A 15847-nucleotide genomic window follows, 5' to 3' on the forward strand; every position below is an offset into this window, starting at 1 on the left:
TTGATATTTCGTATTGCGCAATTTTATTTATATTCTGTTCTAGTAAAACAGCATAGAAACGGTAGGTCTGGGCCCAGCTTTAATAACAACACAATCAGCTGATTTCTCTGACTAAGGAAATGAATGGAGCTGCTAGAATGTCATCCACATTTATAAACTCTTTTGCAAAAAAAACGGGCACCTATGCGAAATCTTGGTTTTGAGGACTTCACGTGTATTTCAAAGGGTTTTAATGACTGTAGGATGTTACAAGCATCAAAAGGGCTAGCCAAGCATGCGTGAGAGTGTATTCTAAATTTGAATTTCGTAGATTTCCTAAGAAACTGGTTCAACCTTGTTTTGGACTAATTCCTGATAGACAGTTCGTAGGGGTTTTGAAAAGTTTTTGACGTGATTTTCGGAAAACTGATAATGCAGTTTTAATTAATGATTAATGTACCTTTCTGTTAAATCTAAATATTTTTGAAAAACTATCCGTATTTGATAAAATTTTCACCTGCTCTAAATGGTCAGTGCTGATGATTGATGGCAATGTTAAGAGTTTCGGTATTTTTGTGTAAAGCGTTCTATTGTTGAGATATTGTATCCACGCGGTTTAGAATATCCCTTTCTCATAAATAAACACAATTTAGAGGAGTATCAATATTTTGGCTGCAACGAAACCAATTTAAAGTTAGCAGTGCCGTTCACAAGTCGGCTCCTATCAGACTTTGACATTTTGAAAATTCTTGAAATTCTACAAAATACAGAAAATAACGCATAGACTGTGAGCACGAGGTCTTAAGGTCTCGTAATCACTGATTTTTAAATAACCTCGCCTCTTGAGAAACCCCGTAGACCTCTAAAGATCTATGAGTCTGAGCGTTCAAATATCGGGTTTTCATCCCACCGACATTTTATTCAATAAACCTATCTACTCCAAGCATTTTTCTGCTTAAATCAAAACAATAATTGGCTAACTGATCATTTAAAAAAAAAACATACGTTTGGCCAATCATTTTAAAGTCATAACTCCATTTCAGCAAAATCATCGTTTAGTAACCCGACACCTACGGAGTTATCGCGAGCTTCAACGCGGCAATAATTTGACTTTTTGGATAGTTTTAACCCTTCTCATTATTTTTCATATGGTTATTTTTGCATTTATCGCGAAATTCTTTCTACCAGGAATTAGTCCAAAACAAGGTTTAACCAGTTTCTTAGCAAATCTACAAAATTCAAATTTAGAATACACTCTCACGCATGCTTGGCTAACCCTTTTGATGCTAGTAATATCCTACAGTCATTAAAACCCTTTGAAATACACGTGAAGGCCTTAAAACCAAGATTTCGCATAGGTGCCCGTTTTTTTTGCAAAAGAGTGTATTTATAGTGTAGAAGATGAAATCAGAAATACTTCTCGTTCTAATGTACGCATGTAACAGGTGTTTTAATTAATAATATAATATATACATCTTAACGGTATGGATGCTTATTTAATTTAATATACCCATATTTATGTATATTTTGCAGTACCTAGTAGCAGAAGTAACTACATAATATAATACTTATTAAAATTTGCATTCACTTAATCAGATTTAATTTTGAAATAGTTCGTAGTACATGGTAACAAGCCTATTTGTGTTATTTAAGACTAAATTACATTTTCTTTCAAATTAATTTTAAGTTTTATTACGTTAAGGTCTGTGTTAGATCTTCAGTATACGATACGATGCATGAATAATGTATACAACTGGCGTCAATAAATAAATACAGAATCAAACGGAAGTTTTTCTTTATTTATATCAATCAGAACGTAATTACCAGTTTATCTACCATACTTAACCATTGTTATCGATTTTAGGAAGACTAAAATTATAAATCATCGTTGAACGAGAAACTAACGTTTTTCTATGTAAATCATCTAAGTACATAACGTCCTTGTAAATCGTTTAAATATCGTATGGTCGTCACAGTACCGCTGCGACATACGCTACTATGAGTGCCGACAGATACAACCAACACAAAGACTACTAAGAAGATGTGATAGATGCGCCATGTTTAGCTGAACTTAAGGTAGCTGCACTTATATTCACATGTTTTTCGTAGGTATGGTAGTTCCATTAGATTCGTGAGGCTGATTGACACTGACAGACCGATGTGACAGACGGACATTTCAAGCTTGACTTTGTCAGGTGTCAATTTGTCATACTTTGTATTGTTTCGGACGCAATCGGAGCTTGTCGTAGAGTCGTCGTAGAGAAGCTGGCTGGCTGGAGTAGCTGGGTCGCACCTTCGAAGAGAGTAAGGACAGCCAAATAGATTAGAAAACAATGTTTATTTTTATTGTAGGTATTCAAACTTCTGGTATTCTTGAAAGTCTTTATTAATAGTTAAAGAAATACAATCACATTTTGTTAGGAATTATAACATTGTTCTCACTGGTTTTTACATCATGACAAATCACACCACCGTCATTCTTTTTCATAGACTAACAACCCTACATTTTTTAAATGTCATAGACTATAAATTCCTAACACCTTCTCCTATTTTTAATATATGAACATAAAAAATACCTTATAATTACTTCAGAGACACCATCAGTTTTCAAAACATTAACTTAAACAAGTATTCAAAACATTAACTTAAACACTTCTAATCATAACACTCAATAATTCACACAACAACTTTATCGCAATGAAATTTAAATTTTTCTTTATATAGTGGTTTCGTCAACATATCCGCTATCTGATAATTTGTAGGACAATATATAATATCTAAATATCCTTTCTTATAATTTTCGTGTATAAAATAAAATCTCACATCTATATGTTTAGATCTCTTGCTGAATGAACCTGTTTTTATCAATTGGATAGCACTCTGGTTATCAATATTCAAACTAATCTTAATACTGCTACCAATTAATTCACTTATAAAAGTCTTTAAGTATAAACACTCTTTAACGCAATCTGCTGCTGCTATATATTCAGCTTCAGTTGACGATAGACTTACTATCGGCTGTCTTTTGGAGCACCAAGCTATAGGTCCACCTGCCAACATTATTATGAACCCTGTTGTACTTCGTCTGGTCTCTGTACAACCTGCATAATCTGAGTCACAATATGCATGCAATCTTGTAATATCTTTCCCAGCATTATACAAAATCCCTTTATCTCTCGTTCCATTCAAGTACTTCAACACCTTCTTTACTGCTAATATGTCTTGCCTTGATGGATTTTCTACCTTTTACTTGCTTCATTCACAGCTTGACTGATATCTGGTCTTGACCTGGTTGACAAGTACAATAATCCACCAACTAGTTCTCTGTATGGAAAATTTGACGTAGCCATCTTAGATTCATTTTCCTTTCCCACAATGCATGGAGTATCTGCAGCTTTGGAATCATACATATTATATTTTCTAAGTAATTTTTCTGTATAATTCTGCTGATGCAACAAAATGCCTTGTTCTGATCTTTTATTTCAAAACCTATATAGTTTTGAGGTTGTTCATATGTTTTAAGATAAATTCTTTTTCCAATTGATGCAAGATCTGTAATAACTTTTCCTTGTCTTTTGATATGGCCAAACCGTCATCAACATATATAGCCAATATTATAGTTTTGTCTTCGTTAAAAAACACACACTGATCTGACTTTGTAGCTCTCAGTCCAAGTTTCCTTAAAGTTTCTGTAAATCTTTTATTCCATGTCATTGGTGCCTGTTTTAGCCCATATAGTCCTTTCTTTAAACGACAAATTTTATTAGGCTGTCTTTCATATCCTTCAGGAATATACATAAATATGTCTTCCTTTAACTCGCCATACAAAAATGCTGTTTTCACATCAAAAGTTATCATTTCATATTCCTTTGAAGCAGCAATTGCTATTAATGATTTTATTGCTGATTGACTTACTACTGGACTATATATTTCTTGATAGTCAATGCTTTGCTGTTCAAGCCTCTCGCTACAAGTCTTGCTTTGTAAGTACCATTTTCTTTTACACAAAATACCCATTTACTTGACAATATCTTGTGTCCTTTTGCTCTTCCTATATCAACTATTTCCCATGTATTGTTACTTTCCAATGATTCCTTCTCCGAATTTATGGCCTTCTCCCAATTATTCTTTTCAGCAGACTTCATGACTTCATCATACGTAAGTAATACATAATCTTGCAGGTAAGCTGGTTTTCCGTTGTCGTTTTGTATTTATAGTTTCTATAGTTTCTATCTCTGCAGTATTACTTTCTTTATTTTCATCATTTTCTACTTCATCAATAATATCTGATGTTGTCTTCTATTACATTCCTTTGTTGTTCTAACTCTTCTATTTCATAATAACTGTCATCACTTTCTTCTTCTTGATTTATTTCTTCTTCATTATTACCTGGTATTATTTCTGTTATCACCGAACTTCCTGTTTCTTCATACTTTTCTCCAATTTTCTTATTATTATTAATTATAACAATATCCCTTGCTATTTCAATTCTTCTTTCTTCTTTATTCCACAATCTATATCCATTATTAGTATATCCAATCATGATTAACTTTTTGCTTCTTGGATCTAGTTTCTTAATATTTGAATGTAATTGTTTAGCATATACTATTGAACCAAACTTGCATATATTAGATATATTAGGCCTTTTACCATGCCACATCTCATAAGGTGTCTTATTCTTCAAAGATTCACTTGGTAATCTATTTATAATATAAGTAGAACAGTATACAGCTTCACCCCACATTTCTTTATCTAACCCTGAATCAAATAGTAATGCTCTGGTTTTATCTAATAAGGTTCGATTTAGTCTTTCTGCTTTACCATTTAGTTGTGGTGAATATGGTACTGTATAATCTAGTTTTATTCCTTTTCAGTACACCATTTTTAAAATCATTGCTTGTGTATTCACCTCCATTATCGCATCTTATGGTAGATACCTTTTCTGTTCTCTCTCTTTCTGTTTCTTCTATATAATGTTTTAAATTTTCTTTAACTTCATTTTTATATTTAAGCAAGTATATTTTTGTAAAATGAGTATAATCATCCATGACGGTTAAAACATAACTATAGCCATCATAAGTTTTGTTTTCGAACGGTCCACATACATCAGTATGTAATAATTGAAGTGGTCTACTGGCTCTGTTTCTTACTGTGTTAAATGGGAGTCTTGTTTGTTTAGCTTGTGTACAGATTTCACATTCGTCTATTTGCCTTAATCCATTTATTTTATTCCATCTGCCACATCTGGTAATATATCTAGTATTTTCTTTCCTGGATGTCCAAGTCTTTGATGCCATTCTAAGGCAGTGCCATTTTCTTTCATTAACAGTGTTTTTCTTGCATATTATTATCATCCAAATTAATTTTATATAAACCGTTTTCTTTTTCCTGTTAATATTAATTCTGACTCCTTATATATTTTACATTATCTTTGGTAAATATAACCACTCCTTGATTGTTTGTAACTGCATTAACCGATAATAAATTTTGTGATAAGTCAGGAACAAGCAGGGTATTATTAAGAGTGCATTTATTGCCAATGACTTTACCAGTCCCTTTCACCTCTATTGTTTCTTCATTTGCAGTCAAAACAGATGATGGTTTACATTCAAAAAATTTTAGTATGTCTAAATTTTTGGTCATGTGTGCAGTACACCCAGAATCTACAACAAATTCTTTCTGTTTTGTTCTTGAATTTCACCATTTGTAAAAATGCCTTTTCTATTCTTTTGTTACTTTTTTCTTCATTCTCATTCTTATTCTTATTTTTGAAAAACAATTTTCTTCTTTGTGATTAAATTTTTTACAGATTGAGCACTGTTTATTCTTAAACTTACAGTCTTTATCTTCATGGTTGTCCCTTTTGCAGATACTACAGGCTCTACAGTCTTTCTTCATGTGCCCTGTTTTGTTACATTTGAAACATTTTATTGTATTAAACTTTTTCTTAGATGTAGATGAAGATGTAGCTTGAAATGCTAGCTGCTTGTCACTGTCTTTTGCTTTCAACATTCGATTTTCTTCAGCCAGAAGTCTGTTTGTTAAATTTTGAAGGGTTTTTTTATCGTCTGCCATGCATTCCCAAGAAGTTATAAAATAGTTTAAATTATTTGGTAAACAGCTTAGTATTTTGATATGACCATTTCATCATCTATTTTGTTCCTAGCTGATTTATACGAAATTGTAAATTTTCTATTTCGCTTATTAATTGGGAAAGCGATTGACTGTCCTGTTTCTTATATGTGAAAAACTCTTGTAATAGGGCATCTTTGTTTCTTTGCTCAGAACCTTCGAATATTTCACATAATTTTACGTACATTTCACGTGCACTGTTGCAATTAATTATGTGACCTTTTAGTTTCTTATCAATACTGCTTATGATAATTCTTTTGCACCTGAGCATCTTTGATACTGAAGTCACTTTTCTTGTCATCTTCTTTTATTTGTGCAATTGTTTTTGCAAGATTTGCCGCTTTTAAGTGTATATTGAATTCAAATTTCCACAATAAAAATGTTTCCGCATCTTTTAATTTTTCTATCTGTATTATCTCAGGTTTTTCCATTTTTTAGTTTTTCACCGTTTTTTATTTTCTTCCTTGTTATTACTGTTTTTTAGTTTTTTTCACTTGTTTTTCATGTTGGGTTTTTCATTACCCAATCCCGGTTTTTAATTTTTTCTTCTCGGGCGTTCTGGGCCCATAACCTATTGTAGGTATTCAAACTTCTGGTATTCTTGAAAGTCTTTATTAATAGTTAAAGAAATACAATCACATTTTGTTAGGAATTATAACATTGTTCTCACTGGTTTTTACATCATGACAAATCACACCACCGTCATTCTTTTTCATAGACTAACAACCCTACATTTTTTAAATGTCATAGACTATAAATTCCTAACAATTTTAATGTTTTAATTTTCCAGTGTATATTTTTCATATGTTTAAATCAATAATTTACAATGTGCTAAAACAAAAAAATATCAAAGTTAACAAGATGCAACGCTGGTTTTTTTTAGACGACCCGAAAAAACCCAAATACAAGCGGCCAAAACAAATGGCTGTTAAACCACCTGAATCCGTAGGCGAAGTGAAACGGCAGAGATGGACCTTCACGGTGTCTGCACCAGATGTTGGACCCAAAGAGAAAATGTTCATAACAGGCAGTATTCCAGAACTTGGTGAGTGGGACAATAACAAAATAGTCGTGCTCGACCAGGAAGAAAGTACGGATTTGTGGTGTAAATCCATAATAATTCCAAACACCTGTGATATACTCTACCGCTATGGTAAATGTATTGTAAATGAAGAAAATCCTGATGATATTATTATTCGCCAATGGGAAACCCATCAGCTGCCACGAATTCTAAAAGAATCAGTTCTTCATCCTTATACTGATACTTATGGTGAACATCATGGTAAAAAGACTGTTTCTTCTGGTTGGCTGACTGTTTCAACATTATTGCAGTTTAAATTTGTGAACAATCCCCTAAAACTGCACAGCTGCCTCTCGAAAAGAATTATGAGAATAAAAATAACTCCAGTGAAATTGTCTTTTGGGACAGAAGGGCAGACAGATGAGTCATCCCTTAGTATGGACATGGGAAGTGTGGCATCAGGAGTGCTGGTTGATGTGTCTACACTGCACAATGACCCAGCTCTTTGTACCATGAAGCCACAGGAGCAGTTTGGAAGAGATTACAATCCAGATGATGTGTTATTGATTAATGTGACAGCTCCTGATATTAAAGCTCTAGCGTACCTAGTTGATTTATATTCATACAGCAGTCGAGCTGGACCAGAAGATCCCCCATGCCATGTAGGCTATGCGTATGTGCTGCCAAATATGTTTAAGTCATCTGAAGGATCATTGGATCTGCCTGTGACTTGTAATGTGAAACATCGCCCATTAGGAACAATGAATATTGGTTACTTAATTGTTAATCCTATGCCTGAGCAGCTTTGCGACCTGAAGTTTTCATTAGCTAAATTTTGGGATCCATCCTGGACTGGCTTGGAAGTTGGACATAGAGGATTGGGCGCCAGTTTTAAAACCAAGGAGTGAGTAATTTGAATATTTTATCTTCTATTCTTAAAAATATTTTAGGAAAACAGCTCCTTCAGGTCTCTGTTTATATCCCGATAGTACCTGTATTTCGCTGTTACATTTCCCTTCTAACATACAATTCAAAACGTGACTCAATCCAGAGAACAGGGTGGTTGTCCTGCCACCTCTTTCAGTTAGTTTTTAAGCCATAATACAAACTATTATTTTCAGTGGAGATGCAATTCGTGAAAACACCATTGCCTCACTTAAAAAAGCAGCTGCTAGTGGTGCAGATTTGCTAGAATTTGATGTGCAGTTGAGTAAAGACATGGTACCAGTCATTTATCATGACTTTTATGTTTGCATATCTATGAAGCGAAAGAGAGAAGTGGAGCATACAGAAATGTTAGAGGTTCCTGTCAAGGATTTGACTTTGGAACATTTACAAAAACTGAAGGTATGCTTTTGTTATTTATTTATCTACAGAGTGCTTGCTATATCCTTGTAATATTAGCTAGGTGGTAAAGGTTCTATCTTAAATTTTGATGATTTCTAATCTGTTTGCAATGTTGTAAAAATAAGACTATTAAAACTAATCATAAAAGTTAACAGTATGGGTGAGAAGTACAGTTTATGTAATTTATTACATGTAATTTATTACATAAACTGTACTTCTCAAAAAGAGACCTATGTATTTAATTTTTATGTTTGCCTTTGCTATGTTTTCGGTACCTACTTTACTAGAATGGCAATACAGCATAAAGCAGATAGAACACCTCTCTCTTTTTGTACCTTCATGGAATCAAAAGTCCTTGCAATTTTATTTTACTGTAGTCAAACTCAAAAACGTTTATTCAAATTAAGCTGATAAATCAGCTCTTTTCGAACTTCAAAAACAAAAGACAGCCCCCAAAACGCCCACCCTTCACCACTTCACTTCACATGTGTTTAGTTAGATACCTATTGGAATTGATACCTATAACTAGTTTACAAAATTCGATTACCTAAGCGGTAAGACCTTGCGTAATCACTGAAATTGCAGAAACAATAATTAAAATTACCATCCTCAAAAAATATTTCAATAGGAGTGTCAGTTTCAAATTATATAAAGTTATAGGCTGGCTTTCTCTTATCTTGAATTATGTAAAAAGACACATTTAAATAGCTGAGTTTATTCAACATATAATTTGTGGTATCGCAATACCTTATCTGACATCTAAGTCCTAGATTACGAGAAGAATATGTTATGAGAGACATCAGCGGTCACAAGAATAGGTCCCTTTTGAAAAAGTCAGTTCTTGAATGTATAATATTTTTTCTCTAATAAATGTACGGTACTCGACAGTTCGTGGTAGGTATAGTAAGTGAAGGTACATAAAAAAATATGTCTAGCAATAATTTCGATATGTTCCTAATGTTATTTGTAGGTATACCACTTAGTTGAGGGCCGTAATCAAGAAACATTATTTTTCGATGATGAGTTAGAAGAACATCAACCATTTCCTACGTTAGAGGAAACATTGAAAAAAATTGATCCACATGTCGGTTTTAATGTTGAGTTGAAATGGACAATGGAGCTTAAAGATGGAACCTTCGAACTGAACAACCCGTTCGATATGAACACTTACGTGGATAAGGTAAAACGCATCAAATCATTTATTACCACCTATTTTAATAATATTTTATGTTTATTTCATTTCTTATTCATTTTTATTTTATCTCCTGTCACAATAGGACGGACAACAAAAAAAATACAATGATTACAGGGCCCTTTGGGCTCTATAAAGCCGAGGGTCCCGCGATAATAAGGACAACTGATGTGTCCTGCTTGTGTCCCCACTATAAAATTATGTTGTAGGTAATTAGGGGGAAGGGGACTTTTTGTTGGCGGCTCGTAAGCCTCCAGTGAGTTTGTAGCTGTTTCTTTCTATACTAAAAACGCAATGCAGCTGAAAACAGTGCCAAAGTTTGCGTTCGATTCGCAGCTTTGATTTCTGACTTGAAGTTTAAAAAGTGGGTCACTCTCATCTCTCATATTAAGGGCTGTTAAGAATAACTTACGATTGATCTGTTATCAACGAGCCGGGTCATTTTCTCTTGGCATCAAAGACTAGTGTACAAAATCTAGCTGGCTAATCGATAAAACTATTTAAAACTGCTATTTTCAGGTCTTAGAAGTAATTCTAAAGCATGCCGGAGATCGTCGCATTGTATTTTCCTGTTTCAATCCTGATATTTGCACGATGGTCAGATATAAGCAGAATAAATATCCCGTCATGTTTTTGACTATTGTAAGTATTTATTTAAGGTGACTTTGTTAGCTGCTTTGTTATTATGTTCAGAGATCTTAGATGCGAATTGTATATTGCTGTATATTTTCAGGGTATTACAAAACGATATGAACCATATCGTGATCCTAGATGTTCCAGCATACCACTTGCGGTACAAAGTGCAGTTAGTACAGAAATATTGGGGATTGTTGTACACACTGAAGATTTGCTCAGGGACCCTTCCCAGGTAAATATACACTTAATAAACAATTATACAATGAACTAGTTAATTATATTTTATTAAGCATTGTCAGAATTAATCAACTTCGAAACATTTGTTTCCAAGTGGGCCAAGTATCACGATAGATTCTAATATTTCAATATCATGTTTTATCGAAGTAATACATTATTATTTGATATGTAGATAAGATGAGATAGTACGTGTGAGATTATTATGAAAAATATGAAAAAAGCATTGCGTGCACAATACAGCTGTGACCTCGATCTGTAGATCTGTTTATAAAACGACGGTTGCACGTGACGAGTCACAATGTCGGCTAATGTCCGCGGGACTATACTTACGTATGTGACGTATGCCCGCGTCACAATAGCTCCGTTTTCATATGACACGATAATCCAGGAGCTTTGTACTTCTCCCCTTATATTGAAAAATATGAAGTACCTTCTATGGTAGCTTATTTTTGTTGATAGAGGGCTAATAGCACGAACGAGCTTTTATGATTTACAATTTTATTATCATATGTTTTGATCATAATCACTCACACAAAATGTACCCATAATAAATTTTGTGGAAACCCGTACTATGAAGTCTGAAGTAACCAACCCACTTTGAACAAGCGTGGTGATTAACGCTCAATCTTTCCTGTTGGAGAGGCGGCCTGTACCCAGCAGTGAGACGATAAAAGAGTCTGGTGATAAAATCTTGAGCAACTGTACTATTAAAGCCCGAGTTCACCGACAACATCGACAAAAGTCTGTTTTCTTAAAACAATTTCTTTAAATTTTTGACGTTCAATTTTCATAGCAAAACAGTATTTTTAAAAGATAAAAGACGTTTATGATGTCGGTGTAAACGGGCTTAATGATGTGTAATATTTTCAAATGGTTTAAATATTGGCAATCAAAGAAAAACACACACCTATACGTAATCTAAAACTTGATGTTATCAGGTGAAATTAGCCACAGACGCTGGTTTGATAATATTCTGTTGGGGAGACGACATCGACAATAAAAGCGTCGTGAAGAAGCTGAAAGATATGGGTCTGCATGCAGTCATTTATGACAAACTGGACCAGTACACGACTAAAGAAGTCAAGGTAATTATTTTTTTATTTACACTTTCATAACTAGGAGCATTCGTTTCTACAATGTCTAGTATGACATTATTTGAGTAGATAAAGTAGTCTTTCAATAGTGGTTCTAACTGCATCTTGTTACATAGTTGCTTTGATATTCACGTAGACAGTAGATTCTTGCATTATGTATCATGTATGTGTTCTTGCGTAGGTAGTAGTAGTTTGACGATAAAATCGAAGGCGAGTTATTGTGTAAAATAGAAATTATTTTTAATTTTGGAAATGTTGCGATAGGCTCTGAATAAATGTTTAATTCTCAATTTTATTCAGGAATAAAAACATATTTTACTTCTATTTTTTACAGTCTGGAATAAACAAAGATAAAATATTTAATATGAATAGGAAGTTAATTATTTACGTTAATTCCGTAATTTCTACGAACGGTTTCGATAAAACCTATCTACGTATGAATACCGGGTTCTTTAGACGAGTTCAATATATTTTTTTATGAAATGCTTCAACTAACTTCATAGTTTTCTAAACAAGCTATTTGTTCAAAAATAACTAGCAGATTATATGTTTCTACTGCTCACACATTGAGCCGACCCTGTCAGTCCCGTCTCTCTAAGCACCTAAAATAATCTGCTGATACTAATTTTAGTGCTTACAGTGAGCGATTACAATGGGGAGCTATGTTTATGTGGTTATATTTAATTGTGTTGTGGCAATAAACAGGAGAGCATATTCCTGATGGAGGCGCGCGAGTCGCAGCGTGACCTCATGGAGCAGGCAGTTCTCGACGATCTCCTCAACCTTTCCAAGCCTTCTTCTTCTTCGCACACTGGCATGGAAGTAGAAAATCAACCAGTCTTTGATATCTCCGTCCGCGAGGCAATAGCTAACGCATCTACTGTTACCTCGCTGGAATCAATCATGTGCCCCGGGGATCTAAGGGAAGATGGGGACATCATCTCCCCAATCGATAAAGAGTCACAAGTGAAGGAACAACAAAACAACTTCAAAGCAGTTTACCCATACCCTTGCAGCGACTTGTCGAAGCTGATGCCCAAGAAAAAGCGCAGACACTAAATTGTTTTCTTGAAGTCTCTTTTCAAGATATATTTGCTCAACTGTATTTTGCTGTTTAACACACCCATCATGCTATTTTTGTATTCAAATTATTATGTGATTCAATAATACCTATAATAGTATAAATAAGTCTTGAACAATTTATTATCTGTCAGTATAGATGTTGTGTTAACTCAGTACCTACGAATTTAATTATTTTACACTAGATTTAGGTACTGTTTTCATAGGGGTTTCTTCATTTTTATAGATTTTAATCCTTTAAAAATAAATCTTCATATTGACATTGGATAAAAAAAAAACAAGTGCGGGTTAGCTATAGGGTGCGAAAATTCTTCGGCGAATTTATCTTTTATACAAGCTGTTGATGTGCATCCTCATCACTATACACATATTTTTGGAGTATATACTTATCAACATGTTTTTGCGCGATGAAAAAAGCCTTGTGATTGAGAGTGATATGAAAGAATGCAACGTGTAGGATTAACCTCATGTTCAAAATGTCACTACTACCAATACGTACCAATTAAGTTATTCAATGTATCGATGACCCTTAGAAGTTTTGTATTATCTAAATTAAAATATAACTGCATCTTTCAATAACCTTTAACTGCGGATTTCAATCAATAGGTACATCCGTGTTTTTGTTTAGGGTTTGAAATTTACACACATAGTTAATATGAAGCCTTATGTCAAAATAAATTCTCTAATCTCATAACAACGGACGGATTGCATTGTTTATTGAAATGAACAGTTAGCCAATTTTAGGATCTCTTGTTTCAGGAATATTAAAAAATATACAGGTTCCATTGAAAGCAATTCTAGAAATTGCGAGTAAATAATTTCTGTGATATTTATTTACATATTTATTAAATCAATCAGTCCTAGCGCCAAGTGACGGCACGATACCTGTTACAAAATGAAAATTTTACGATAAAATTACAAAGTTAACTGTTAACTTTTTACATATTAAGCTAATATCTACCTACTATAAAACTGCTCTCGCTTAAAAATACCAATATAATGATATCATGCCGTCAATGGGCGCCAGGCCCAAGTCAAGTGAAAAAATAAATGTTAACCATGTTTAGATATTTACTTGAACTTTTATTAAATAGGTACCAAAGCCTTATATTTTATTTAAGTATTTTACCTTGTATTTTTATAATTATTATTTTGAAATAAATTGTATCTGTGATTCAATTCATGTTTTTATCAATTTATGAAATACCCTTATACCCGAAATACCTTATTCGTTTTCTCACTACCGACCAGGAAAGAATAATTCGATAATGTTATTTGAATAAATAACCACTTTGTCATACTGAAACTGACTGACCAACTTTTAGACCAAGTAGGTAGTACACATTGACAATTCTTATTGGTAAGTGTATGATAAAAATGTGGGCTATGAAATATCCGTGACCAGTTTCATTTTCTTTAACATTACAATTTTAAGAATATACTTATGCGTGGACCGACGTTTTGAAAGACTCCTCAACGCCGGGATGATTGGTGTTCGTTGGTGGAGGCCTACGTTCAGCAGTGGACGGCAGTTGGTTGTTACGATGATGATTTGTCATTACCTATATTAATAATTGGATTATTATATTTTAAGACGTATTCATTATTCGTTTTTGTGACATGTCTGTGCGAAGGATTGCGCAGAATCATCATAAAGGTACTGCTTCTAAGTTTATCAACCTTAAGATTTAATGAAACTGAATTATAATAAAGATATAAGTTTAATTAAGTTGGCTAAATTTAAACAGTTGGTGCTAAGGTCAAGCAATATATCTGAACTCAATATGATCTCTAAATTTCTAATATTAATATTCCCAAATTCAGTAAAATTAAAATTTGCTTCTGTAGAAAAGCCTTAAAAATTGTTCTTTTGCTGGAAAACTGCTTCTCTTGTTGTGAGTACCAACTATCTATTCTGATGATTGTCTTTCGACTTACCAGCTCAAATGCGTCTGCGTTGGGATATATCGCCGATAGGTGCTGGAGAACTAGCCCACTCTGCCTAACTCGGCTACATGAAAATGTAATAAAAGTCTGGAGACTTAGTTTATCCGTAGTCAGGGATTTGCACTTTCTAATACTTATATTTAAACTGCATTTCTCATTTCCTTCACTTCAAATCAAATATTCAATCAATATAAGCATGGCTTTTAGAATTTCAATACCTTGACTTTGTAATTACTTTTTATTATCTAATACTTAGTTGCTAGTTTCTCGTTTTTATTCGATTAAGGTTTAAGACAATAACTTTAAATCTTTGTAAATATAAGGCTAGTTGCATGCATAGTAGGTATATGGCTTCCGCCGGCGGACACACTCGCGCCTGATGGCAGCTACATCGCACACCTGATAAAAAGAGTACCTAACCTATAGCCTTCCTCGATAAATGGGCCATCTAACATTGAAATATTTTTCAAATCTTCCCGATGCGATGGTGTGAGATTATTGCGCTCGTGCAAACAAACTTCAGCTTTTCTATAATATTATTAGATATACCTACCTACATTAAATAATTTATGTGAGTACGAAAGTAGGTACCTAACGAATCCAGGTGTTATAGGAGGAAACTGGAAATCTCTGTATGCTAAGGCATATTTGTCAGATCAAGTTAAAGGTTGTTATTCCCAACAGATTAGATCTAAGTAACTACCTACACTGTGGAATTATATAGCTTCATATGCACTAGAATAAGTCTTATTATCCCGAGTTGATTAATTACCTTTAATAATATGCTTATACAAATAACAGAAATGAAAATCGCCGAGAGTTTCACCGCTACGCATGCCTCTCCGGTACGCCTACCAATTACAAGTATAAATATTTTTATAATGTAATAATGTTTTTGCATATCCTATGTTTAAGAGCCAATTTTTAATATAATTTATAAATTTGTGATGTTTATCGAAGCAAAGTATTTAAATAATTGCTGTACCGTTAGTGAAGAGCTTCTGAATTACGACGTAGGTCAGTATTTACCTATAGCTTTCTTGTTTTTATTTATTTGTCCAATAAATCGTTTTATTCTAGACTGAATTTTATTTTATTATCTGCAAGTCTAAATAAATTTCGACAAATCGGAGCGGATAAGGCAGTGCGTATAATCTCATCCACATGGAACTATTCTAGAAA

The 15847-nt window shown here is 33.5% G+C and overlaps 1 protein-coding gene across 5 annotated transcripts; it reads left to right on the forward strand.

Moving 5' to 3' along the window:
* Nucleotides 1-2142: 2142 nt before the first annotated feature.
* On the forward strand, nt 2143-15746 carry LOC110375482 (glycerophosphocholine phosphodiesterase GPCPD1). Of its 5 annotated transcripts, none has more exons than XM_021333607.3 (8): nt 2143-2283; nt 6995-8036; nt 8254-8479; nt 9450-9659; nt 10191-10313; nt 10405-10539; nt 11483-11629; nt 12344-13897. In XM_021333607.3, the coding sequence occupies exons 2-8, from the start codon at nt 7033-7035 to the stop codon at nt 12695-12697; spliced, it is 2199 nt and encodes a 732-aa protein (XP_021189282.3). In that variant the 5' UTR covers nt 2143-2283; nt 6995-7032; the 3' UTR covers nt 12698-13897. The 5 variants fall into 5 exon arrangements, with proteins under 5 accessions (XP_021189282.3, XP_049691783.2, XP_049691784.2 ...); XM_049835826.2 differs by lacking the exons at nt 2143-2283; nt 12344-13897 and adding exons at nt 14353-14375; nt 14660-15746 and having other exon boundaries at nt 6958-8036; XM_049835827.2 differs by lacking the exons at nt 2143-2283; nt 12344-13897 and adding exons at nt 14353-14375; nt 15467-15746 and having other exon boundaries at nt 6958-8036.
* The last annotated feature ends 101 nt before the right edge of the window (nt 15747-15847 follow it).

The sequence above is a fragment of the Helicoverpa armigera genome, chromosome 6 (genome assembly GCF_030705265.1).
Source record: "Helicoverpa armigera isolate CAAS_96S chromosome 6, ASM3070526v1, whole genome shotgun sequence".
Classification (NCBI taxonomy): domain Eukaryota; kingdom Metazoa; phylum Arthropoda; class Insecta; order Lepidoptera; family Noctuidae; genus Helicoverpa; species Helicoverpa armigera.

Bases quoted from the DNA above. Each gene is read 5' to 3' on its own strand.
- LOC110375482 (XM_021333606.3), top strand. From the start codon at position 6,973: ATGCAACGCTGGTTTTTTTTAGACGACCCGAAAAAACCCAAATACAAG. The intron at 8,037-8,253 runs GTGAGTAATTTG...TATTATTTTCAG, and splicing joins GCCAGTTTTAAAACCAAGGA to TGGAGATGCAATTCGTGAAA. The intron at 10,540-11,482 runs GTAAATATACAC...TGATGTTATCAG, and splicing joins TGCTCAGGGACCCTTCCCAG to GTGAAATTAGCCACAGACGC.